Source organism: Bubalus kerabau, chromosome 2, assembly GCF_029407905.1.
Source record: "Bubalus kerabau isolate K-KA32 ecotype Philippines breed swamp buffalo chromosome 2, PCC_UOA_SB_1v2, whole genome shotgun sequence".
NCBI classification, from domain to species: domain Eukaryota; kingdom Metazoa; phylum Chordata; class Mammalia; order Artiodactyla; family Bovidae; genus Bubalus; species Bubalus kerabau.
This window is the reverse complement of record NC_073625.1, coordinates 47771434-47799377: the sequence shown is the minus strand read 5'-3', so window position 1 is coordinate 47799377 and position 27944 is coordinate 47771434. Positions and strand designations below refer to the sequence as shown.

The window sequence follows — 27944 nt, the reverse complement described above, 5'->3', positions numbered from 1 at the left end:
TCCCCCAGGTTGCTTTACGACCTCGGTGCTTTTCCAGTCTGAGACTACCACAGTAAGAGAAGAAAGTGCAGTGTCACGATGGGCAGTTGTCGGTTGCCAGAGAAGTTAGACCACTTATTTAGGACAGTATATTTTTGTTTTCAGTTTAAAATGATAAATATTCTTCCTGACATTAAGTGATAGCATGGATTGCTCTTTCCTGTGGAACTAAAGTATATATATTTTTAAAGTTTTTTTTTTTTTAATAATGTCTTGTTGCGCCGTTTTGTTAGACTGAAAGTTTCCTCATCGCTTGGTGAGCCCCTCCTCTAATTCAATCTTTGTCTTTTGTCTTTGCTGCCTTGCAGGGTTGGTACAGTAGGCTTCACTAGACTTAGCTGCAACTCAGAATGTCTCCTCCAGCCCCTGAGTAAATGCTGATGGTCTTGTGGAGAGTGGATTAAGAGGACGAGCTAAGTTCTCAATCCCAATTAAGAAGCGGAGGAAAATTTAAACTGTCTCCTTCAAAGTTTATCACAACCACCACCATCAAGACAGCAAACCAAAGGACAAAGACTTTGACCTGCTGTGTTGCTCTGTGTAGTCCAGTTCACGTATGGTTTCCAGACTTGGCTGGGGTTACTCATGAGTAAATAAAAAGTCGGACACTTCTGTCATTGGACGCTTTTATTTGCAAAGTTACCAAACATGAGGGCTGTACTGGAGACAGCAGACATTGCCATAGTGGCCCTGTATTTTATCCTGGTCATGTGCATTGGTTTTTTTGCCATGTGGAAATCTAATAGAAGCACCGTGAGTGGATACTTCTTGGCGGGGCGCTCTATGACCTGGGTAGCAATTGGTGCCTCTCTATTTGTGAGCAATATTGGGAGTGAGCACTTCATTGGGCTGGCAGGATCTGGAGCCGCAAGTGGATTTGCAGTGGGCGCATGGGAGTTCAATGCCTTGCTGCTTTTGCAACTTCTGGGATGGGTTTTCATCCCGATTTACATCCGGTCGGGGGTATACACCATGCCTGAATATTTGTCCAAGCGATTTGGTGGCCATAGGATTCAGGTCTATTTTGCAGCGTTGTCTCTGATTCTCTATATCTTCACCAAGCTCTCTGTGGATCTGTATTCGGGTGCCCTCTTTATCCAGGAGTCTTTGGGTTGGAACCTCTATGTGTCTGTCATCCTGCTCATTGGCATGACCGCTTTGCTGACAGTCACCGGAGGCCTTGTCGCAGTAATCTACACAGACACCTTGCAGGCTCTGCTCATGATCGTTGGGGCACTCACACTTATGGTGATTAGCATGATGGAGATTGGCGGGTTTGAGGAAGTTAAGAGAAGGTACATGTTGGCCTCACCCAATGTCACTTCCATCCTGCTGACGTACAACCTTTCCAACACAAATTCTTGTAATGTCCACCCCAAGAAAGACGCACTGAAAATGTTGCGGAACCCAACAGATGAAGACGTTCCTTGGCCTGGATTCATCCTTGGGCAGACCCCGGCTTCAGTCTGGTACTGGTGTGCTGACCAGGTCATCGTGCAGAGGGTCCTAGCAGCCAAAAACATTGCTCATGCCAAAGGCTCCACCCTGATGGCCGGCTTCCTGAAGCTTCTGCCAATGTTTATCATAGTGGTCCCCGGAATGATTTCCCGGATACTGTTTGCCGATGACATAGCTTGCATCAACCCCGAGCACTGCATGCAGGTGTGTGGAAGCAGAGCTGGGTGCTCTAACATTGCCTACCCGCGCCTCGTGATGAAGCTGGTTCCCGTGGGCCTCCGGGGCCTGATGATGGCCGTGATGATTGCCGCTCTGATGAGTGACTTGGACTCCATCTTCAACAGCGCCAGCACCATATTCACCCTCGATGTGTACAAACTCATCCGCAAGAGCGCCAGCTCCCGGGAACTGATGATCGTGGGCAGGATATTTGTGGCCTTCATGGTGGTGATCAGCATCGCGTGGGTGCCCATCATCGTGGAGATGCAAGGAGGCCAGATGTACCTTTACATCCAGGAGGTAGCTGACTATCTGACGCCCCCAGTTGCAGCCCTGTTCCTTCTGGCCATTTTCTGGAAGCGCTGCAATGAACAAGGGGCTTTCTATGGTGGAATGGCGGGCTTTATCCTTGGAGCAGTCCGCTTGACACTGGCCTTTGCCTACCGTGCCCCGGAATGTGACCAACCTGATAACAGGCCAGTCTTCATTAAAGACATCCATTACATGTATGTGGCCACAGCGTTGTTTTGGATCACAGGACTCATTACTGTAATTGTTAGTCTTCTCACACCACCTCCTACGAAGGAACAGATTCGCACCACCACCTTTTGGTCTAAGAAGAGCCTGGTGGTCAAGGAGAGCTGCTCCCCAAAAGATGAACCGTACAAAATGCAAGAGAAGAGCATTCTGAGATGCAGTGAGAATAGCGAGGCCATCAACCACGTCATCCCCAATGGGAAGTCTGAGGACAGCATCAAGGGCCTGCAGCCGGAAGATGTGAATCTGTTGGTGACCTGCAGAGAGGAGGGCAACCCAGTGGCTTCCTTAGGTCATTCGGAGGCAGAAACACCCGTGGATGCGTATTCCAACGGGCAGGCAGCGCTCATGGGTGAGAAAGAGAGAAAGAAAGAAGCAGAGGACGGAAGCCAGTACTGGAAGTTCATCGATTGGTTTTGTGGCTTTAAAAGTAAGAGCCTCAGCAAGAGGAGTCTCAGAGACCTGATGGAGGAGGAGGCTGTTTGTTTACAAATGTTGGAAGAACCTCCACAAGTTAAAGTAATACTCAATATTGGACTTTTTGCTGTGTGTTCACTTGGAATTTTCATGTTTGTTTATTTCTCCTTATGAACTTTTAAGGATATGATGAGACACTAACTTAAGAAAATACTGGTCTTTGGAAAACAACAACAACAACAAAAAAATCCTGCAAACTTATGTAACTGTTGCATCTCTCAGGCATTGTTTACGCTGTAGGTTTTAGCCAAATTTTACTTAGCAGAAAAATCATCTATTTGCAAGACTTTTATTTTCCCAGAGATGGATGAAAGTAAATTTTCAACCTAAATGAAGTAAAACTTGTTTAAACAGACTGAATAGTGCAAATATGGTTTAAAATTTTCCATACCAAAGTAAGGAGAGACCAATTATTCTCATAGAGCACTTAGAGCAGAGTTATATGCTAAGGTATCATGAGTAAGATACACTGTCCGCACTGCCAAATCTTGGTAGACCTTCTTACCCTGAAATAGAAGACTTGCTCATTTTAAAGTTTTTTCTCTGTCTCTGTAATCCCTACTCCCATTTTAAAGAACTGAATTTGTACATTGTATAATCCATTATGTACTGAAAATCTAACATGTGCTTGTGGAGTACTTGTTTCAGGGCAAGTTCGTTTGCCAGGTTCGTTTTGTTAGCATGAGCCTATGGATTCTGTATGCTGGAAGAAAGGAAGAGGAATGTTTTTTGTAGCTGTTCCTGTACCACCAGTATATGGAATGTTGGGGAAAAGTTCCAGCTGTTTTTGTTTTCTTTTTTCTTTTTTTTCCTCCTCTGAAGTTTAAGTGAACCACACTCAAATGGTCACCAAGTAGTCTTGTCTTTATAAAGTTGTATGTCATATGACTGTATTGTAAATGATTATGGGGGGGAGAAAATGAAGTTAACATTGCTGATGATCCCCAAATTTACTGACCAAGTTAAGATCGTTTATATAGTTTGAAAATTAGCATCCCCTAAAGCAGTGTTTGATCAGTTAAGCTGAACAGGTGACTCCTTGTACACCATTAATTCTCTAGCTTTGTTCTTGTCATTTGGTAACATTCTTTATTAACTAGTTAACCTTCCTGAGTGGATCCATTGGAAAATATGTCTGGAAATTTGAAGAAAAATTTTAACTTGGCTTTTGTGTTGGGTTGCCCCACTTGATTAGATCGTGATACGTTGAAGTTGAGTTTTTAGAGTGAAAATATCATTCTGAGATCATAATGTATCCTTCATAAGTTTTTTTCCAAATTTTTTTTTAAGATAACGTATGTACGCAGCCTCTGCATTTTTGTTTAAACAGTTACAGTGACTTAGAGCATGAGGATATTTCATTGCAAACAGGCCATCAGTAACAGGAAACTCAGAAGAGTGCATGCTTTGCCACTGGTGGGGTTGCAGTATAGCCTTTCTGTAGAATGGATGGCAGATTCAAGAGAGCTTCTACGGATTTAGTACTGTGTCCTATGGAGATTACAGGACTTGTGTAATTGTAGGATCCTCTGTCTTGGCATGGCTCAGTATCCAGTTTCAGCGTTCCTGGAAGAGAATCCATTTTTCACAGGTGGATTCCCCTTCATGAGCACAGGGTACAAAAGACGTTTGAGAAAAGCTCTCCACATGATGTCGTTCTTTGTGCATGCTGTCCTTTTTCCTCCATGGCACATGAAGGAAACTAATTTTGTATCTACTTTCTTTGACTTTTCTGTAATCTCTGATATTTTTTAAATTGCATGGTTTTATTAACCTTGTATTCTTTAGGGGAAAATTATTACTTTTTTAGATACTTTTGTAGATTTTGGATCAAAACTCAGTCATGATGACTTTAAATTTTTTTGTATTTGTAAACTAAGTTCATTATGATGGACTTGATTAGTTCAAAGTTGATTTTTAGAAATTACTAGGTAGCATAATGTCTTCCCATCTCCAGGAGGCTTTGTGATGGACTGAATCTGTAGTTGAGAAAATAATTTGTGTTTGAATAGTATGATTTCTGAGAGCTTATTAGAGTGCCTTGTGGAATTTTTTTTAGTTTCATTCTTAAGATTTAATAAGCTGGGGGCCAAATGAAAGTAAGGACCGTCCTCAAGTGGAGGCCGAGGCTGTGACATATCCAAGGTTACAAAGTCTGTTGGGAAGAACAGCAAACCAGGTGTCCAAATCTGGACTTATGGTTTGTCCTCTTCTTTTCTCAAAGGAACTGTTCTTCTTTTGAGACAGCCTTTTGGTATTTGGGGAAATAATAAGATCTCAGATTTTTAAAATTGCCATTAAGTTGTAGAAATTAAAATTTTTCTTTGAACACATTGCTGTGTAACTCAGCAGTGAGATTTGACATATTGGCTGAGCAGCCTTCTTATCCCTTCTGTTAAAAGCATAAATGAATAGGTGGTGTCTTAAGTGGATTTCCCCCGCTTTGTTTAATGTTGACTCCTAATAGTTTGGGGTCTTAGCATCCCCCTGCCTTCTCTCTGCTGTTGTCTTAGTATGGTACATAAAATACATCATCTTGTGTCTTATTTGTGTGTATATAGCAGTAGGTCAAGTTTAGAGTACTAATGTTTGTAAATAAGGAATGGTTGTTAGCATATCCATTAGGATTGTTTATTCTTGCCAGTGTAAACATCACTTTATTTAGACTGAAGTCCCTGAAGCTTGCCCTTCTTATTGCTTCCCAGTAATAGATAATATGCTTGAATGAGTATGTGAATTCCTGATTGCCGCTTCATTTCAAGGGACCATTCTTCAGTCGTTACTTCGTTAGAATGATCATGGAATGATACATAGTCTCTCCTAAAGCTAGCAAAATAGTCATACTTTACACTAAATGGGTCCTAAGTGATGACATTGATACCTAGACGTTAATATGTATATATTTTCTTATTGGCTCAAGCTAAGATTGAGAACTGGCTAAGAGTGATTGACTGAAATAGTTAGCTAAAAGTCAGAATGAAGTGAGGACACTGGTATTCAAAGGTGGAGAAAATTACTGTCTCATCTGGTATCCCCAGTTCTTAGATTTTGTCCTCTCGGGCAGTCTTAGTCTCAAGATCTGATGAGAAGAGCTTGTTGCCCTGGCATGCAGAGTGATTATGGGTTTCTTTGTGGAATGTCTCATTTCCCTGTTGAAGAATATTTTGTCTTTCTACCCTGAGATAGTAAGTGGCTTTTGAAACAGCAGAGCCAATCTTTTCCCCAGCCTTTCTTTCCTAGTGAAGTTATCACTCTTATCTTCTGGTTAGAGAAGCATCAAGCAGTAGCAGTGCTGCTGTGTCCTTTGGCCTCCGTCCAGCAGATCTGATCTCCCAAGGCTTCTTTTTCACTTGGCTCAAAGGCGCCATTGTCTTTTTGCAGAAAGAGGCTGGCCTGGGTCACAAAGCCCGAACTCTTAGGGATGGCACATGAAGTAATTAACAGGGGCCTGTTGCTTGATGAAATTTCACATTTTAAGAATTGGGGAGGAAGGTTGCTACTCAGTTCTCTAACCTGAGGCTGAGTAGGGGCTTAAAAAGTCTTGTCCAGGGTGGTTAGAACCTTTAAGTCTCTACATTTCTCAGTCCCTTGTTATCTTCTCTATATTGAGTTTTGTGGATCCTCTCTCTTTAGAGATCACGTAATACAGGTTACTTTCATTCTTCACCACCCTGTAGACCTGCTATATTATTAGCTATTAAAAAGTTAGACCCATTAATGTTCGCACTTGGCATTCCTTTGTTTACCCTGTACTCCCCTGTGTCATTTTCATCTGAGTTATGATGGCTCAAAATGACCCCACAGGTATTTAGCAGTGACACCTCTGCATTTCCGAGTTTGGGTTGAGAGATGTTTAAAGACCATTGCTGTTAAATTATGTTACTACAGAGACCTGCCAGGACAAGATTTTCTGAAGAAGTCGGAAAAACTGCTAGATGAGATGCTGAGAAGTACCTGGGTGTAGCAGCCCTAGGCGTCAGTATTCCTAAGATTTCTCATTAGCTGGGTGTTAAGTTGCTTGTCCTTTTAATGTTGACATTAGCCTGAGCAGACGTCAGAGATAGGACTTATTCCTGTTTATGTGTCGGCCCACCTACCATTCAAAGAGACTGGTTTTCCCCTTGATTTGTCTTCTCTCACATTGCTTTAATTAATTCACCTATTCTTGTTTGAACACTTAACATATTCCTATTTTGATCTTTTGTCAGCTTAATTCACTCTCAGGCTTATTGCCACGGTGTGCACAAGTGGTGCTCTGCCCCAGATTTGAAGGCCTGGACCCAGAGAAGGATTCGCTAAATAGTAGTTGTGTTTAAATGTACTAAAATACCTATTAGCTTAAACTGTTAATGCTCCAGAGTGTTCACTAATAACAAAAGCCCTAATAATTTATCAGAATTTTATTCTCGAAGCTCACTTTTCAAAAATTAGGCAGAAGTAGTTAAAATTCACACCAGTCCCTTGGAAATGATGGTATCGCAATGTAGAGAGGAATGGGGTTTGTTTTGATGCCAAAAAGCCTTGTTGCAGCAATTAAAGGTAAAAAGTTGGAACTAGTCAGTTGGCATAGAGAGAAACTCTTCTGTACTAGTTAGGTGTGAAGCTGGATTATGTAAGAAGTAATCTTTTAATCACTACGGTTGATGTTTTAATCACTACGCTTGGTTTTCTTAGTTGACTTAACTCAGGGCTGCCAACCCCCTTTTCCTCCATTAAGCTAACTTCTCCTAATTTGGTATTTTTTTTGGTCAAACTCTCACCTCTGATGGAAGAGTTACTTTCAGTTACTTTGACTGCAGAACAGAATTTAGCTAAGGTTCAAAATAATTGATAGGCTTTGCCAGTGCTCAGTCTCACACCATTATTCACGTTGTCATATAAATGTTTTTATTTAAACTTCTCTCTCCAATGCAGGAATAAGGCTTTAAATTACTGATTCACCTTTAAAGGAATGTTGTGTGAATTGATATAATTTTATATGTTTGTTTCCATCTCAAATCCTTTATAAAAGATAGGGTTTAGCTTTTTGTTTCGGGTTAAGCACCCCATTTATCTGGTAACTAATAGCCTTAACCATTGGCATGTAGTCTTTTGTTCAGAAGTAAACACCAAGGTTTGATACATCTGCATCATTTCTCATCTCATGCACTTTATTTTTTGGAGGGAGGACCATAATCTGAGACTTGACTTAAACCAGTAACCTTAATTTATGTAATGACTTCTGAGGTTCGATTTGGCTACCTGGATTTATGGTGTGTTTGGGTAGAGGGATGCTAGAATAAATCAGACAAAGCACAGTGGCCTCAGATTCTTGTTAGTGTAGGTGCAGTGCCCTGCTCTCCTCAGAGAAGCCCTGGATTGTAATTGTTTCCCCGATAATGGAGCCTCCGCACCCCCCCCCCCTGCACCCCCAGACAGTTTACAGAGAGTGAACTCTATCAGTGAGGGAAGTACATTTTTCAGTGATTTCGGCAACAGCACAGATCGAGAGTAGCTAACCACATCTTTATTGGAGACTTGTATTTTCCCTGGTAAATTCACCTTGTATACCCAAGTGCTGCTGGGTAAAGGAGTGTTTACTTTTTTTATTGCCTCTGGAGAAACTTGTCTGGATAATTTTTCAGTATATCAGTGTCGCCTATACCTCTGTAAGTGGAATGTTCACTAATAACTCACTTTTTTGTTTTAGTAGTTGGAAACTGAAATAAAGCTCATTGCTATGTAGAGTATTGAAATCCCAAAGTGGCACAGGCCATTCTGTAGGGTATTCCTTAATATAACCAGCTTCTGAAATTTATGTTTTGATTAGCGCCTTTCAGTTGCTGATATTTAATCTGCTAGTTCACACCTTTCCCTTTCTTGAAACATAACTCTTACATAATTCCTCTTTTTAAATTTTGCTATGACTAGTAAAGAAAATACATTTATATTTACGTATTTTACATGCAGCCTTTATTTAGGTTCAAAGAACCAGGTAGGTCTAACTTGTGTTGCAGCTTAAATGTTATTTATTCATCTGTGTTTGTTTCCTTTATATCCTTAAATAAAGATTTAAGGTTACTTATTCTGTGAGTATGTTTTAACTTTTATCATTTTCCAGTGTAGGTTGGGTAGGCATGTCTGAGAGCATACATGTGACAAGAGTTTCACATTCCATGATAACAAAGCTTAAAGTAAGTTTTATAGAAAGCACAAAACCATGTTCCCTCATGTGTGTAACTCCACGTGTGGAAAGCACAAGGCTAACAGTACTCTCAGTATCCCGCAAGTGCCCAGCATAAGAAGCCCGCCATGGGTCGTCTCCGGAGTTGTCGGGATGAGCACCGCAGTGCTGCAAGCCCTGGCCGGTGAGAGGTACCTGAATCGGGGGTCCTCAGTCATAAGAGGGTCAGTGTCCTAGTCTGAGGGCCTGTGTTCTGCTTTGGTGGAGGAGAGAATACTAGTGTCAGGACTGCTGCAGTTGTACTGGGGGGTTACCAGCTAAAACGGGGCCTGTGGGCTCTTCCCTACGATTGAACTGGAGAAACAGGAACAGACTTGTAGGTTTCTGTGGGTGGAGCATTTTGACAAACATGCTTTAAGCTGTAGAGCCTTTGGGTTATTTTTTTTAATCATAAATCTGTAGGAAATTTTACCTCCTGTCAATAGCACCCTGAGAGCATGGAGAAATCTCATATTTTAATAGGGCAAATACTAATCTTTAATCTTTGTGTAAGTTTAATAAGCTTAATGAAGGTATTTTTTCATATGCCTGACTACCTTCATTTTAATAGAGCAGAATTCGATCCAGGTGTCACAAGCATCAAACAAAGTGAGACATCTGCCAAATCAACTACTTTTTGCTTTTCACATTGATTGTAAGGGTCTAAAGGATTCTTTTGCCTGTTGTGTTACAAGACTAGGTTAGATGAAATCTATGAATATGCCTGCAAAAGAAGAAAAAATAATGTGTTTTCTTGCACTCGGCATTGCCCTTGTTTTACTCCTCACTTTCTTCATTTGAATAGTTAGCCCCTGTTTATCGGCAATGAATAAATAGATCTCTCTCTTGGATCTTGCCTATACATCAAAAGATAGGAAAACTCTCAGAATGGAGACAAGTGACTACCTTTTTCCCACTCTCCTCTGTTTCATATATTTATCTTAGGGATAGTCAACTTTAATAATAATATGGAAAGAAGATTCAAGCTGGTGTAGACTAATGGAACATGGTTTAGAAGAATTAGCCTGAGCACTTTGAGGGAGAGAGTATGGCCCACAGCAAAAAGCCAGCAGGTGTGTCCCTACAGCAGTTTTTAAGAATGTAGCACCTCAGGCTTTGGTGGAGTTGAGAGGAACGAGAAATACAGGGAAAAGGAGAGGTGTGAGGAACATCTTTGGCTTAGCCATGTGTGATAAGGCAAAGCAGTAATAACCTGTTAGTTCTATATACTATATAGAATGTGCTCTGTACCTTTAAATTTTGTTTTTAAATCTACAATTGTTTTTAAGAACTTAAAGGATGCTTTTGAAGATGCCTTTGGCAGAGTATCTTTCATCTCTAATTTCCATGAACGATTGCTTTAGTCTAGGTGCACGTGGCTGTCGCGGTGTAAATACGTACAGTTAGAACTTTTTCATTTCACTGTGAGATCTCTCTTGAGTGGCAAACAGATCAACTAGTCTTTTTTGTTCATGGACTTTTCTGTGGGGTTGTTAATATGCAAAAGCTTTATTATTTTCTTTTTAAATAATGAATATTACATTCGTGTCAGATGATGGTATGGAACCTGTTGCCCTGCTTCCCCCCACCAATATTGCTTCAGTTGATGGATTGCCAACAGAGTTCAGAAATGAAAGCGAGGATTTACCCGTTCTTTGCTTGAATGTCCCATTTCTGCTGCCTGGGCCTGTGTTGGCAGTCACATGTGAACTGTGCTATGTTTCTCAGTGCTGCTGCTGCTGCTGCTCCTTTTTTTTTTTTTTTTTTTTTTTTTTTTGATAAGGTGGATATCAAAAATAGTTGCTGTGCAAAAGTTAGTAGTCTTCTTCAAGAAGAAAACCAATTCCTTTTCTAATATCCTGTGAAATTGCTTCATTCATTCCTTTATTTTTAAGCCAAATGTCAGCAGAGTACTGCTGCCTTCTATCTAGTAATTTTGATATGTAAGTATTAACGCATTTTTAACAGATGTCTACATTGAAAAATGTTTTTCCCAGTGTCCTGCCTATTAAAGCTTTGTTCACACGTTCTATGAGACCAGTCTGTGCACTGGGGTGTGTATTGTGTACATGGATTGTTTTGTCAGTTATGCATTGTAGACCAAATGTGATGTTAAATGAAGTTGTTGAGTTATTGGTGAGTTTTTTGAATTGTAAACTGATTTCCAGTGTACCGTTCATTGTCTGCAGCGTGTTTTTTTTTTTTTTTTCTTTTTTAAGGTTTGACTTACCAAGTCCATCTCATTGTATAATGTTTTAGTTGCGAACAGAAAGTAGAATTTGGTATAAACCAGGTAACTTCCATATTGAAAGGAATACAATTGAAATTGTAGATTTAGGATTGTTAACCATACATGACAATTCTAACTTGACTCTTCTATTGTATGCAATCTGATTTTTTAAATTGTAGACATATATGATCTTGGTTTAATGTGTTTTTAAAAGTGTTATTGTTTAAAAAAAAAAAATGAAGCAAATCTGCTAAAGAGCTGTCAGTTTTCATTACTGACTCTGTAAAATACACTGTTCTCTGTGTACTGTGTGTTATTTTGCCAGCTGCTGCATTAGCCTTTAAAAGTATTTGGAAACTTAAGATGAACTACATTTCTTGCAAAGTATATTCCTTTCTGTGGTATTTTGTCCTGTAACTGAAGTATAGTAATTATTTTATGGAAACGTTAGCACTTCTGTACCAACTTTGAATAAAATGAAAAATTTACATTTCTGTGACTGAGTATTTTCAGTACGAACACACGCCCGTCCTCGAGGTTGCGCCTCAGTTCCTTTTCTCTTGGCTCATGAAGAGTTCCAGTGCATTTCCCCTACCGCTTATTGCTCCTCTTCACCTTGGTAAGCATGGACTCGCAAGTATTAACTGATAATATAGAGTAAATAAAAATATGCTCAGTGTTTTCACTTCTGATTCTGAAATAATTGCAGATTGTAGGACAATTGTAAGGATAGTGTGAAGAACCCAGAAATCGTTTTCATCCAGATTTATAGTAGTTAACATTTGGCCACAACTTCTTTGTCATTTCTCTCATCAGACACTTTCATGAACCATTTGAAAACATAAGTTGCAGACCTCACTCCCCTTTACCCTCTTAAGTACTTGGGGGTATAGTTCTTAAAACAAGGACAGTCACCCATATAAGCATAAAATAATTATCAAAATCTGAAAACAGTGGTACAATATTTTAATCTAAAGCTTTTATTCAAATGTTACTCTGTTAAATGTCCTTTTATAGCAACTTTTTATTTTTTATTTTTAAGTTTGGAAACCAGTTCACTGCATTTAGCTTTAATGTCTATCTTTTTTAGTCTGAAATAGTTTCCCAGCTGTTCTTTTTGTCTTTTGTAGTACTGATATTTTTGAAGTTTAGATGCCAGTCATTTTGTGAATTCCACTCCTATTTAGGGTTGTTCTCCTCATGACTTGACTCAGTATGCATTTTTGGTTACATTTTGACTACAACATAAACAATAATAATAGGTCCACAAAGCCTCACATTGGGAGGTGTGTGATGTATTGTCTCATTATTGTTGACATTAACTTTGATACTTGATTCAAGTGGTACGTACTGTGTCTCTCCACTATCTAGTAAACATCTTCCCTTTTGGTAATAAGTAAGTTGTGGGGGAGATAATTGAGTGTATCTCCCTGGGCTTCCCTGGTGGCACAAGAGGTTACAGTGTCTGTCTGCAGTGCGTGAGACCTGGGTTCGATCCCTGGGTCAGGAAGATCCCCTGGAGAAGGAAATGGCAACCCATTCCAGTATGCTTGCCTGGAGAGTCTCGTGGACAGAGAAGCCTGGTGGGCTACAGTCCATGAGGCTGCAAAGAGTTGGACATGACTGAGCGACTTAACTTTCACTTTCCCTGATAAACTCTAATTTGGGCTTCCCTGATAGCTCAGTTGGTAAAGAATCGCCTGCAATGCGGGAGACCCCAGTTCAATTCCTGGGTTGGAAAGATTTGCTGGAGAAGGAATAGGCTATCCACTCCAGTATTCTTGGGCTTCCCTTGTGGCTCAGCTGGTAAAGAATCCACCTGCAATGTGGGAGACCTGGGTTTGATCCCTGGGTTGGGAACATCCCCTGGAGAAGGGAAAGGCTACCCACTTAAGTATTCTGGCCTGGAGAATTCCATGGACTGTATAGACCATGGGGTTGCAAGGAGTTGGACATGACTGAGTGGCTTTCACAGAGTTCACATAAATAACTTATTATTCCTCATCAAACTAGCCCATAGTTTTAGAATCCATTGATAATTCTTGCCTGAGCAAGTTATTCCTGTGGTGGTGTAAAACAGTGATTTTTCTTTCTTTTTCTTTTTTTTACTATACTGAAATCAAGAATTTCCTCTTCTCCCTGTTTATCTATCAGTTTGAACTCATGTACTGCCTTTTATCTATCAGTTTGAACTCATGTACTGCCTTATTTAGTAGGTTATGATTCATTACTGTCATTGTTTTGCTCAGATGTTTCCAGATTTAGCTAGCAGGTGTCCCTTCAAGCTAGTTTGGGTTCTCTGTGGCACGTTCCGTTGTTTCTTGAGTACTTACTGGCACAGTGGTAAAAGAATCTGCCTGACAATGCAGGAGACACGAATGTGGGTTTGATCCCTGGGTTGGGAAGATCTCTTAGAGGAGGAAATGGCAACCCACTCCAGTATTCTTGCCTGGAGAATCCCGTGGACAGAGGTGCCTGGAGAGCTGCAGTCCACGCCACGGAGTCACAGAGTCAGACATGACTGAGTGTGCATGATATCGCCTCTTAACAGCTGTGTCTGTGCCCTCCAGTCCATGTATTTCTGTTTTATCCACTCCAGAGACTCAGCCTCCAAACATGCATCTAGGGGTCCAACTACTCCATAAACTTTCAAGCAGCTTTATTTTAGTTCCTGACTCACCCTCATTTTCAAAGGTGTACTCCGTGTTGCCGGTCCCCAGGTCTTGGGAATTCTACAGTGTAAGTATGGTTGACTCTTGATTTTCCCCACTGGTGCTTTTTCTCCACCTGCTTTCTTTTTCTTAAAATCATACTGCTGTTTTCCCCTCCTCTCCCTCATTCTTGTAGAGTTGTGTGTTAGCAGCAACACTTTCACAGGAGTCCTTGTAGGTTTTCAAGAGGGGGCGAAATATGCTTCTGTTGAATCCTCCCAACTTGCTGGGGAATCGTGGTATCCACTCTTCACTTAGCTTTTGAAGCTTGAAATTTCAGGGCCTGGTGCCCATTTCTGCCTTATCCTAAAAGAACATGTTGTCAACCAGAAGCACAGTGGGAACTGAGAAATTCTGCTTACCTTGGGAGTTAGACAACTTTTATATGTGACCTCCAAGTTTGAATGCAGTACTCCAGGGTAGATCCTGCTGATTTTAGACTGACAGGAAAGGAAATAGAACAGAATGAGGTCTGTCGTTAACTTTGGATTTTACTCCTTCTAGCTCTCATTTGAGATTTTATTGTCATGCCCTATAGCAGATTCTCTGTAAAATACTATTGTCTTCACACGGGGCTTGCTGACTCATTAACAGAAGTTTTGATAGGTGTTTGGAGTCTCAGTTTTGTTGTACTGTTCTCTGGTACACTCTACGAGTCGAATGTCCACTGGTTTTATTGCATCCCAAGAATCTTCAGAAGTTTGGAGGCACCATTTTGAGTCTCCCACTGTGTCTTTATTTCTACCCTCCACCTGTTTGTTCCTAGTTCCTTGACTGTACGTCTCTGATTTTGACTAACAAGATATGCTTAACTTTCTTACACGTCTCTACCTTTATATACATACATTATATATATAATGTGTAGTTGTATATATGTGTATGTGTGTGCTGTTTGCCTTTTTGCAATGAAGATCTTATTTCTCCTTGAATTTTCATTTTTTAGTTGAAGCCATTTTTTCCATTCTAGTTGAATTAAGTACAGTTAGTAACGTCCGTCTGTCTTTCCACATACTCTCTGATGCACTTATTCATCAGACTTTGGTCGGCTGCATCCTGTGCTCCAGGTTCTTTGGATCTCCAGCACCTGGTGACGATGGAACAGAAAGCCACTTGGAGAGGCTTGGTTGGGGAAGAGGGTGTCCTAAATAATGGCACTCTCAAGATGCATGTGGAGTGAGACACACACACACAGGATTAGGGAAGGAGAGGCACACTTTTCCTTGGAAGTAGCTGACTCTTGAAGGGTATTTTGATTTCTTGAATTCCTCTATGCTTTTAAGCCCTTTCTCTTCTCTTTAGAGCAATGTAGTCCTGTAAGAACCTTCCTCCCATTGCTTGAATTAAGCACCCCTGCAGGATAGTCACAGTTTGGGTCTGTTCACCAAGATAACACAAATCTGACTCTTGCCAAAGCCCACGTATCTGCCTCTTTTCGAGGCATATTTTAAAAAAATTTCCCTTAAACCAGTCGGCTGATATTTTTGCTAAACCCATACATACAGTGACACTTAGAAGATTCACAGAAGCTAAACTGACTCTGCTGATAACCCTTGTTCTCTACTATCAAAGCCCTTTGCTGATTCTTATCTCCCTGGTCTCCCTGTCATTCCAGTGCTGCGTCCCCTCCTGCGCCCTGAATGGGTTGAAATATAAGGCGAAGGCCGTGCACTGAATTGTGCATGAAGGAGAGCAGTCAATAAGCCAGGTGCCGCTCCATGCTGTCCACCTGATGCCTGCTCTCACTATCAGTTTCATGAGCTGTGGCATCTCATCTGCTTGCTGCCATGGTAACCAGGACTCCTGCCAGTCTTCTTGATTCCCATCTTTTATTCATCTGTAAGTGCGTCTGGAGGGGGAATGAGGAGGACCGAAATGGAAATCCCCCAGTTTTAAAAGGATTGTGGGTTTTCAATGTTCTCAGAATAGCAAACATGGATACTTCAATTTTGGCATTTTCCCACCTTTTCAGGTAGTATTAACCACAAGTAGTCACCTATTAAAATTGTCATTTCACATTCAGGGAGGGCTCCATTATTACTGGGAGAAAAGTGGAGCTTTTATGCTTCTTAAAGTTGGAGGAGAGCATTGCTGAAAATCCTCTGTTAACTATAGTTCAGCCAGGATCATTCATCTTTGGAGTGATGAGAAGCCAGCCAACTTGCTACTAGAATGTCATTCTCACCTTTGTTCACACCTGGGGCACTCTGAAGAATTGTAATGCCCAAGGTTTTGAACCCCCAGTCTAACTGAATCAGCATATCTGAGGGTGAAACGGAGTGCCCTTTAAAGACTCCCCAGATGATTCTGATGAGATCTAGAGCAATGCCTTGGGGATTCCGCCCTTTTCCTTTGACTAACCGGAATCACAAAGGGAATGGTTGGTTATGGGCAAATGAGCCCCCACTTTGGCCCTAAGTGACCTCTGAATGACATTCTTTTTTGAGTTGAGACCTTGGACACAAGTAGGTTTATTAAGGAACAAAAAGTACATTGCGGTTGAACTACTCACGTTTCCTGATGAGTGAAAAAAAAAGTGCTAGTTGCTTAATCGTGTCCAACTCTCTGTGATCCCATGGGCTGGGGTCCGCCAGGCTCCTCTGTTCGGATTCTCCAGGCAGGAATTCTGGAGCGGGTAGCTATTCTCTTCTCCAGGGGATCTTCTCAACCCAGGGATCGAACTTGGGTCTCCTGCATAACAGGCAGATTTCTTTACCATCAGAGACACCAGGGAAGCCCATGTTCACTGATAACCCAGGCACATAAATAGCTGACAACTAGTCATTTCGTGTGTTTCGCTCAGTTGTGTCCAACTCTTTGCGACCCCATGGACTGTAGCCCACCAGGCTCCTCTGTCCATGGGATTCTCCAGGCAGGAATATTGGAGTGGGTAGCCATTCTCTGGCTGTCTTGTAATCATAGGTTCTTTCTTGCTCGTTCTTTAAATTTATTCATTTATAACCTTTGACACCAATGCCGGTATTGATGTCTCTGCACAGACTAGCTGCAGGGGTCGTTTGGACGCCCACTGCATTTAAGGTAAGTCCAGTTTGTGATTTAAAGGCATGGCGCCAATCTTGCGGCTAACCCTTTTATACCCGCACGTTCGACCGTGCCGCGGACCGTGACCCGACTTTACTATTTGCACTCTGCTGTCGACACAGCGTTCATCTGTGCTGAACTTGGCAGTCATTGGACACTGACCACTCTGATTTTTTTTTCTTCCATTCTTTCCTGGGTTCTTTCTATTTTCCTCATATCGTCCAAAGAATACATTTTGGTGTTAGCTTTCCCAGATCCTCAAGAATCTCAGCCCTGGCTGCCTGGCTGTAGAATGGGCAGCTTGTCTTAACTGCTCTCATTCTCTTGCTTTCCTTGGCTGTTGTGTTTTTCAAGGCCACACTTGGCCTTTCCCCATCACATCTCTTCAGTCTGCCCTGATTCTAGACTCAGAGATCTCAGGGATCCAGTTTTCCCTCTCATTCCCCAAAGACGGAGCAGCCAGTTGCAAGCGCTTGTGATGCTTGAAGTACAGTTTGCAAGACTCTTTCAGTAAACCCGGAAAAGCTATCTGTACCACCCTGATAAAATATTTAGAATGTTGTATGGATATGGAGTCGGTGGAGTTCCCAGTGTTGAGGCATAGTTTCAAGGCTTTGACACAGAATTCACAAACTATGGCATCTAAGAAGATAGTAGTTGGCATAGGCTTAGGGGAATAAATTCTTCTTAAAACTGAATTTGCCCTTCACCCCCATCCTAAAAGTTTGTTTTTAAAACACCTTTTCATTTTAAAAGGAATTAGGTAATATAATGAAATATAAAAAGAGAGAGACTGGAATGCTCTCATCTTACTACTTAAGGAAAACTAATACAATTTAGGTGTATATTCATCCAGAAGCTATATATGTATATTTTAGTACTTTTTTCTTCCGGAAGAAGCTGTGTATTGACCCTGCATGCTGATTTTTTTCTTTATTTTATTAAAATGTTTTTATGTCAGTATTTAAGGATATTAGGGTCAGCACTTTTTTAATGGCTGCATAGTACTTGTTCAATCAATGAAAATAACTTATTGAACCAAACTCCTATTAATGGACAACTATGTTTTCATCTATTTACTGTCTTAATAATTTTGTGGTATTTTGGTAGCTAAATTCTTGTGCATGGGTATCGTAGTTTTCTTAGAGTAATTTCCTAGGAGTGACTGTAGGATTGAAGGTGTACACATTTTAAACTAATATATATTGCCAAAATGGCCCTCCAGAAAGTTTATGTTTTTACCGAAAGTGTGTTCAAAGAAACTGAAGTCTTAAGTGTTCTAGGCCAAAAATGGCCATTAGTGGAAAAAAGCAAGGCTTCCACCTGTACTGAGTAAAGTGCCCACGTGGATTCCGTCCCAAATGCAAATTCCATCAGAAGCTGCTGCTTGTTGAACTGTTATCCCACACGTGCTCCGAGAGGACCCTAGCTAACCCTCACCCACGTCTTGAAGAGGTGCTCAGCCGTCGGAGTCTGGCTGAAGTCCGCCAGCTCTAACCGCGCCCCTTTCGTTAGTTACTCGTGTGTGTCTGCATGTCCCCCTCACAGCCCTCTGAAGGGCGGGGGCTCTGTGTCTCTTATCCTGTGGCATTTCTTTTGGAGGTGGATTACCCGATGAGTGACTTGGAAATCCTTGTCCTGAGGGAGGCACTTGGAGAGGAATGTGGGTGGGTAAATATGAGGTTGAACCTTAGGAAATAGTCACTATTTGGACTGCTTGATCCTCCCCAAATGGCAGTTTCACAAGGTTCAACCTGTATTTCTGATACCCACAGAGTGTTGTATGTATGGGAGATCTATCCAATTTATTCTCACTCCATTTCCAGATGTGAATGTCTGCACCTTCTCTCTTACAGCTGATTTATGCCATTAAAATTATCTTGAAGTTGTTCCCCAGTAGAGATTTCTAGATGCCCCCCCCCCACAATAATTGTTTACCATAAAAGATGATTATGTAAAACATTGAATCTCATAATCACGAAGGCTTTTTCACTTAGCACATTCTTCAGCAGCTCTTAGGGTGCTTTTGCTTTAATGGCTAAATGACCACTTGGAATGTCTGAACTGTGAATGTATTTAATACCAATATTTTAAAATTTTGAGGTATTTTCGGTTTTGCAAAGCACACAGCAGAGGCATATAAAAAGAAATAGTTTTTCACAGCGTTACAGTATTTGTTACTTTCCTGCTACACTTGATGTGTTTTGGTTCCCGTCTCTTCTCCCATCCTCTTCTCTGCCTTTTAAAGTCTGTTGAGTCTTTTGTTCATAGTTATTTTACATTTTTTTAAAATGGTCTTATTAAATATGATTCATGGACAAAGTAGTAGAGCAGTTAAGATCTCTAAAGTGTTTTCTGTCTTTGACCTTTAAAAGTTCTCCAAGAGTTACTTTTCTAGCCACTTTAACCTACAAGTTATATAGTGTATAATAGTCCATTATAGATAAGTATAATCATGTTCCAGCATATATTTATATATCTTTACATTAAAAAATTTTTTTTAGTTTACATTTGTCCTTACCGAATTTTATTCAGATTTTTAAAATAGCTTCTGTATTTAACAGTTTTAATCCTTAATTACTGTGAGGACTGCAGCTCTTGAGTCAATAAATTGTGGGGCAAAGAGATTTTCTTGAGTCATAAAAAATATCTGATGAAACAGTTCCCATGGACTCATACCCAGAGTCGGGCTCTGTGGATGCTAGGCAGGGCTGGAGGTAAGTGGTGTCTGCTCTCTTTTCTAACCCAGGATTGCCAGTGACAGAGCTTCCTTGGAACCTGGTTCTTCTGTTGGAAGGTGCTCACAGATTTTGTTTTTCCAACTGTTGTGAGAATCTCAATGCAGAATTTCCAGGCACAAGTCTCTCTATTTGGAAATGTAAATTTCAAGGAAATTATTTTAAGGAGACAAACCTTGGAATTAAGGTGCAGCAAAGATAGGGAAAGGCTTTTTTACATTTACATTTTCACAGGTTTTGCCAGTTTTCTGACTTGGCTCTGCCTTCCCTAAATCCTCCTTGCTCCCAGGAATTGGGCTACTCTTTGTAGAGTGAGAAAGGTGAGATATGAGTGGGTGCTGTATGCCATTAAATATTGTGATTTCCTGGGGATTTCTCTGGTGGTCCAGTGGCTAAGACCCCACTGTCCCGGTGCAGAGCGCCCAGGTTCCATTCCTGGTCAGGGAACTAGATCCCACATGCTGCCACTAAGACCTGGTGCAGCAAAATAAATAAATGTTTAAAAGAAATATTGTGTCTTCTGTATGGTTTTCTGGTGGGACGTGAGGGTGTTGTTGTGATAGCTGCGTATACCACTGATTCAAAGCCATGTTTGCCAGAGAATCTAATTTATGAGATAGTTTTGTTGACAGGCTTCTCTTTTGGGATGAAAATACATTCAATTAAACACTGGCCATTGACTGATGGTGCTGCTCATGGTACTCCCGTGAATTCAGCTTAAATAACGCTGCTGATGGCAAGTGGAGATGCTCTTCCTTTGTTTTCCTCATCTCCTTGCTCTTTGTTTATTATAGCAGCTTTGCCTATCAGAGTCCTTAGAGCTGCAGGTTTCAAATTGTGATCTGAGGAGCCTTGGGCTTCCCAGGGACCTTTTCAGGGGATCGGTGCAAAGACAACAGTGGGTAAAACAGCTGTTGCCTTAGTATAAATCTAGGCACCACCAGACTTTACTCGTAGTCAATGTATTCCTTACCACCATGCAATTGGAGTGTTTTTAAAAATGCCATTTTACTTCCTAGTGTCCTTCAGAATGATTAGTGGTGCCAGAGTAGTAGTGGAATTTAATCTCAGCAGGGGCTTTAGGGGGCTTCCCAGGTGACAACAGCGCTAGAGAGTCAGCCAGGCGATGCAGGAGACGCACGTTCCATCCCTGGGTCAGGAAGATCCCCTGGAAGAGGAAATGACAACCCACTCTAGGATTCCTGCCTGGGACAGGTCTAACCTTCCACCTGGTCCAAGGAGTGATCTGCTGGTCACCTGATGTCTTTGCATTTTGAGTGATGGGTAGGTCAGTGCTTCACAAGGCAGCCTGTTTCACTTTCATGTAGCTGTAATTTTCAGAAATGTGTTCTTGTTTATACATCAAGGCTGTAATTTTCAGAAATGTGTTCTTGTTATACATCAAGGCTCTGTTTCTCTGTAATTTTTATCTTTTGATTCCAGTCTAAGTCTTGGGGCCCAATCAAAACATGTCTATCTTTTACATAGTAGCCCTGTAAATATTTGAAGTTTCGCCCTAAGTCGTCTTCGGTAGGCTGAACACCAGTAGTTCCAGTAATTAATAATAGTTCAAAATTTTAACTTAAGTTTTAATTTTGTCTAGGATGAACTTTATTTTTTAAAGTATTGTTTAGTGTAAATTTCTTGGATAATACTGTATCTTACCAGCAGATTATTAGAACAGTCCAAATTTAACATTTGTGATTATGTACATGTGAACTTTCTATTCCTAAAGTACATGAGCTTTTTAGTTTCACTTGTATTAAATGAATTCTGGGTTCCTTTAAACTGTAGTATTAGTGTTAGCAGCACTTTGGCATACACGAGACAGGTGCAGAAAACACCCACGCTGAAATGTTGCTTCGGTGTTACAGTCACTGCCCTGACAGTAAGCTGTGTTGTATGTGAAAAGCGGCTTCAGACTGTATTAGAGAAAAGAGGAAACTTCATGTCCCTCCGGGGTAAAACTGGGAATAGGTAAGCAAGAGGCCCCCTTGGGAGGAGGTGCGGTAGTTAATTTAACAGCCCGTTTCTGGCGCCTGTTCTAGTGATACGGACTGTTGTAACAGTCGTGTGCACGATGGACAGATGTGCATGCTCGCCTGAATCTCACGTTGCTGTATTGAATCAGTGAGTGGAGTGAGTGATAGTCGCTCAGTCGTGTCCCACTCTTTGCTACCCCGTGGACTGTAGCCTGCCAGGCTCCATGGGGTTCTCCAGGCAAGAAGGAGAATGACTTAAAGAGTCTGGGGTTGGGATGGGCACCTCTGGATGATAGGATATCAGAAGGAGGAACACTGGGGGAAAAGACTTGGTAAACACACACACACACACAAAACTTTTATGTGCCCCCAGGATATTTTGAGAATTGTGGCATAAGTATTGTTTGTGTGAAACTCAACAGAGACAGAAAAGTGGTTGAGAGCCACTGACTTAGCACCTGAGGAAACTGAAGCACAGCTTTAAAATGGATAGATTTTAATAATTTATCCTGAGTTGTGTAGTATTGGTGAAGGAATTGTGACTGGAATTCAGTTTTCCTAGTTCCCATTCACATTCATTCACTGTTTCGTTTCCATATTTTTTTTCTCAAGTGAACGTTTTCGGCTTCCCAGTCTGTGCCGTAACAGAACTGTGTTTCATTGACATATGGTGGGTTGGAGGAAAGTCTTAAGGAGCTGCTTTACAGATAGGGTGAGAGAAGCCCGCAAGAAGCACGTGCGCACAACCTCTCTCAGAATAGTTGGAATTAAAGGGTTCAGAAGCCTTGTAAAGGAGAATTACGCCAGCAGGGTCCTGTGCTTCCTGTAGACATATGGTGTTTTTTTCTTTTTTTTTTTTTTTAACAAATTGAACATTGTGCTTTGTTGAACAGAACTTTTTTTTTTTTTTTTTTTAAGAATCCTAACATTTTTATTTTAATAGACTTCTGAGTTTCACCAAATGAGGAAAGTTGGATGCCTGGGCTCATGGGTTGATTAGATAAGGAGCCGGTGAATGGAGAGTGGTGGATTTTGCAGAAACCCGTCTGCATCCCGGCGTGCTTGTGCGGTGAGGCTGATGTCCCTCAGCACGTTGGTGCCCAGTGCGTCCACCTGAGGACCCATCCTGGGGGGTCTGGAGCTCAGCGGCCCAGGCTCACCATACTGGCTGCCGCACTTTTTAGGGAGAGTGGGTTGAGGTCTTGCCCGCTTCCCCTCAACCCAGTAACAGTGGAGCAGAGGTCAGCCAGATTAGTTTTCACTTAGCAGGTCATACAGTCTCGGCTGTAACTTCAAGGCTGCTTTTAGCGTGGAAGCAGCCATGGACACTATGTAAAATGCCTGAGCTGGCTATGTGCCACTAAAACTTTATTTGCAATTCTGGCGTGCTAAGATTCAGCCCTCAGGCCCAGACTTCAAGTTGATGAGGCAGGTATATAGGACAAATTGAGCAACTCTCTTCACAAACAAGACTTTAAACCCCTCCTTTGTCTTTTTTTTTTTTTTTAACTTTTGGTAACATGAATTACAGTGAAATGAATGTGGCCATTCAAGCAATCTGCCATTTGGCCATTTGACCTTGACGTGCCAAAGTTAGAGTGTGTTTTGATGTTTTCCTGAGCTACATTCTTGTTAGGTAGCCTTTCCCCTTTTTTGGACAGAAGAAAATCTTTGATTTTACAAGCTCATACTTCAGAAGAGGTGCTCCATGTTTCATACTGTAAACTCTTCAGTTGGAGTTTAAACAAGGCAAGAGGCATTGAGATATATTCCTTTCTAATCAGGCAAAGCTGAATTAAAATTTATGATTTGAGGAGCTAGTCAGAAGACTGTAATTAGAGTGTGTGTGTGTGTGTGTGTGTGTGTGTTTCCCTTATTCGTTCTTAATTTGTATAGACTGTTCATCTGTCTTATCATAAGTTAATTGATGTAATACCAAGTCAAGAAATAGCATTTTTAATGAAATGAAATATTCCCCTCCTGTTAGATATGAGGTTTCTGCAGAACATGGAAATGTCTGTGAACTAATGAAATGTGAGAAGAATTTAGGCTCCACTCGATTAGAGCTATACAAAAATGTCTATGGAGAAATTGCCATAGATTTTTACCCAGTGTTAATACAAGCAGATTTTGGCCCCCCCTTTTTTTTTTCCAGGAAATTTCTGTTTATCATAAGGTTGGTTAAGTATGTAAATACACATAATTTTCATTAGTAGGAATTAAAAAAAAAAATCCCTAGTGGGCTACAATATGAAATTCAAGTAGAACTTTTATTTCTAAACCTTGAACTAACACTTAGTGCATTCACAGCATTTTAGCAGTGTTTGTCAGAAAGAAATTACACAGGTACGTGGTGGGTTTTCTTCAGGTTGTACACTTTAAACTTTTTTTTGCAGTTTTCTTTTCATTTGATCCAAAACAAGCCACCGGAAGGTAGCCTTTTCTGAAGTTCACTCCTGCATTTCAAGATTTCTTTGCTTGCGTTCCTTCAGTCATGTCTGACTGTCATGTTCCTCGTCCTCTGACCTTCTTCCCCTGACTCAGCTTTTTCTGTGTTCCTTTTCTTCGCATCAGGCTCTTCCAGTTGTTAATGGCCACATGGTCTCTAAGTCATGACATCTCTCAAAGGCCCAATTGCCAAATCTGTAAACCTTCTTTGCTCCCTTTTTTTTTGGTCCTGATGAAAATTAAATATATGTAACAGTAAAACACTAGACCAGGTCATGTAGCAGTTATGCAACACATTGTGTTGGCAATGTATGAAAACATCCATCTTGTTATCCTTTGGCTGGTCCATTCCCCTTTAACTGCTGACTTGCTCGTTGTTTTCTCTCCTTAGACACTGGTCAGATTTGTCTGCACCTCAGACTCTGGTGTTTTCTCTTTCCGTCACGTCTCTACCTTGGCAGTACAGCTTCTGGCAAGATTGTTGAGTGACCGTGTGGTCCCCGTACTGTGGCCTTTCCTTCTCCATGCTGTTTCTCTGGCAGCTGCCTGTTCCCTTAGTTTCTGTGATAAAGCTGGTCTGGTTTTCCTGTTGCTCTTTGCTTCTCTCACTTGGAATCCTTGTCTTAGCCCCCGAGTGTCTGTGCTTCCCGAGGCTCTTTCGGTCTCTCCTGCTCGCCCCACGCCCTCTCTCGTGCCCTCCCTGCTCCCGGGTCTCAGGTAGCCCTTCTCTGCTGATGACGCTGAAACATAACCCTATAGCCTGCCCTGTGGTTTTCAGCTGAATGCTTGCATCTTGAGAGATCAGCTGTTCCCTTAGCTGTTAACAGTAACCCCATTCTCCCAGCTACCATGTCTGGGGCCTCTCTTCGGCCTCATCTCTCCCCCATTTTCCACCTTCCTTTATTTAGTTGTCTTCTTAAGTTTACCCCTGTGAAGTGTCTCTTCTTCCAAAAGCTTTTGGTATATACATATGCATAGAAACCTGAAAAAAATTCATCACAGTGTTGAAAATCTTTTATCTCTGGATGATGGAGTTTCTTATCATTTCAATTTGGGGTCTTGGTCACAGATCTTAGTTGTTTCTGTACTTGGATGCAGCCGGCAGTCTTCGCCTTTCAGCCCTCCCTCGTCCTGAACCTCGTCCGGTGGGGCTCCGAGCTGTCTCTCGTTCTTTCTGTCTGCTCCTTTCCTCAGTGCCCGCGTGGTGTGCTCCTGCGTCCCCCATGGCCATTTCTCAGGGCTCCTGTCCAGACCTCCTTCCTCAGTGGAGCCCTTCTCCCAGCCGAGTGTGTCTTCTCTTTTCACAAGCTCTTTGGCCCCCGTGTCACTTCCTGCCTCCTGCCCTCTGGTCTTCTTAATGTGGGTGTTTGGTGTTCATGTCTTCATTAGATTGTAAGCTCCATGCGGGCAGAGATTGGGTCTTACTCATCCTTTCCCCTGGTTTACAGTCTCTTACTTTTTCTTTGGGAGACAGCCCCTTTCCCCACTGGCTGTCTATGGTTCTGGTGGGACAGCCGGTCCAAGCGTCCTGCCGAGAGGATGCCCTTTCCCCGGAGTTTGAATATTGAGTCCTGGGCTGCAAGGACTGGCAGTGACTGGTGCTGACTCACCCTGGCCAAGGTGCTCTGAAGAAGCCACTGGTTAGTCCCTGCCTCCCAGACCCCTGGAGCTGCTGTGGTCCCTGAACTCTCCGAGGCCTGCCTCTCCAGATTTTCCTCCGTATCTGTGAGCTATTCGTATCCTTACAATAATGTGTCTTTCTTTCTCTCTTTTTTTTTAAAAAAAAAACTTTAAATTAGCCAGAAATAGTTTCTGTTGATTTTACCCAAAGATCCCTTCCGATAGAGCTGTTATGATCGGAACTGACCAGACTTTAATCATTCTGCTTCTTACACTGATTCTCATGTGTTTTTTTCTTCTTCTTCTTTTTAAAAACCAAAACAAAACCCAGCCTGAGACTGCTGCGGCCTTGAAGCGGACGCTGGAAGCCCTGATGGACAGAGGGGCGGTGGTGAGGAGCCTGGAGAACCTGGGCGAACGCACGCTTCCTTATAAGATGTCAGCCCACAGTCAGCGGCACACCAGGGGAGGGTAAGTCCTCCGCGGGTCATAGACCCGTGCCTGACGCCGTCAGGAGCACTGTGGAGCTCATCTCAGAGGTGACGAGGTGCTCACAGGCCCACCCCACTGTGCCAGGTGGCATGCAGGTTGTGTACCCCAGCATGTTCTGTTGCAAATGGGATGCATGCATGCTCACTCACAGTGAACTAACCAGAGCCCCAAAAGGGGCCATGCCAGGGAAAAGACGTTCATAAGCTTCTGATTGTGGGAGCCCTTTGTTGTCAGCATAAGCACTGTCTTCCCTTGATAGTTCTTTAACTTTTGCCTTTAAAACGCCTCATTGAGCAACATGCTGTCCACCTACTCAGTGCTTCCTTTGTAATTACGAAGATTGCAGATAACAAGCAAGATGCGTTTCTTAATACCAATGTATATAACTAGAGCTTAAAATCCCCAAAAGAATGGTTTTACCTACTCCAACCAATTTTAATCACAATATTTTGTAATGGGTTTTTTTTTTTTTTCCCATATAGTATATAGCAAGTTCCTCAAACATGTCAAGGGTTCAATTTTGTAGCAGTAACTGTCTTGGAGAAATGCTCTGAGGTCAGTTTGTTTGTTGGGTTGGTTTGACGCGTCTCTAAAGTTGTGCCCCTGGTTTCTGTTTGGAGGAGGAATCTTACATTGTTGTGTTTCCTAGAAGTAGGTTGATGGAGACATGGGAATCAGTTTTTAGCTTTGCTGGGAAAGCCTTGGACTAGACCTGATTCTGGCTCTCCCAGCTGTGTGGCCTAAAGCAGGCCACTCAGCTTCTCTGGAAGAAACTCAGGTGGTCGTTCTCCCATCCACGCTGCCACAGGGGTGGAACGAGATGACCTCGAAGGACGTGCTCTGTGGGACACACGGCGTGTCATATGACACTGCCCTTAGTCACGTGGGGCATGTGGCCTTGTGCAGGTGCGATGCATGTGACGGCCCAGGCGGAGTCTCATCTCACCTCGGGCGTTCTTCCTCGCCTGTAAACCTTCAGCCGAGATGTGGCGCGGACGGCACGTGCCATCTTTTGATTGCTTCCCCTCGATCTGTGCTAGTGTTCAGAACACCTCTGAAGAGCGTGCCTGAGGTGTTGCTAGGCAACAGGAAATGCAGGGTGGCTTATTTCTCTCCACCATCATAACAGCAGTGAGCGATCGAGATTGTGTGTCTGAATTTTTTTTTTTTTAGCTTAACCAAAAAGGAGTTTGGTCTTAATAGCCAGGCTATGAATCCTTTTGCCAACCGCCCACCTCCCCACTTTTTCTTTTTTAAGAGAAGCCGATAAAACTTGGCCAAGACTTACTAGCGAGGTTCTGTGGTGAGAGGTACTGAACAGGGAGAAAAGCCAGTTTCCTCCTTATTTACTTGCAGGAATGTACAGTAGGAATGCTTTCCTCTGACTCCTTTCTACGTAGAGGATTCTGACCTTGTTGAGGAGGGCATGGCAACCCACTCCAGTATTCTTGCCTGCAGAGTCCCCATGACAGAGGAGCCTGGCGGGCCAGAGTCCATGGGGTCGCAAAGAGTCTTAACAAGACTGAGCAGCTAAGCACAGCACAAACCCCTTTCCACGTAGAGGATTCTGACCTTGTTGAGGGCTGGTGCGTCCAGCACCCTAGAATTTGCGTTTCTCAGGGTGCTGCAGAGCGCGCTCTGAGAGCCACGGCACTGACTTACTGTTTCCCGGCCTCTGTGTGCCGTGCTGGGGTAGGGTGGTTCTCTGTCTCCTTCAAGGGTAGAATAAATTCAGCTCTGAAAAGAGCTCAC

The 27944-nt window shown here is 42.1% G+C and overlaps 2 protein-coding genes across 7 annotated transcripts in view; both read left to right on the top strand.

Moving 5' to 3' along the window:
• SLC5A3 (solute carrier family 5 member 3) overlaps window positions 1–11650 on the top strand; it is a 33520-nt gene extending 21870 nt beyond the window's left edge. For all 4 annotated transcript variants that reach the window (XM_055567627.1, XM_055567628.1, XM_055567630.1 and 1 more), the window contains one exon: window positions 348–11650. In XM_055567627.1, coding sequence (XP_055423602.1) covers window positions 688–2844 — 2157 coding nt within the window. In that variant the 5' untranslated portion in view covers window positions 348–687 and the 3' untranslated portion in view covers window positions 2845–11650. The remainder of the gene's footprint in view (window positions 1–347) is intronic.
• The window catches only part of MRPS6 (mitochondrial ribosomal protein S6), a 64341-nt gene that overhangs the window by 21869 nt on the left and 14528 nt on the right, over window positions 1–27944 (top strand). The window contains exon 2 of one of the 3 annotated variants that reach the window (XM_055567631.1): window positions 26032–26171. The exons of the other annotated variants lie outside the window; for them this stretch is intronic. Coding sequence (XP_055423606.1) covers window positions 26032–26171 — 140 coding nt within the window. The remainder of the gene's footprint in view (window positions 1–26031; window positions 26172–27944) is intronic. 3 annotated transcript variants of the gene reach the window in all.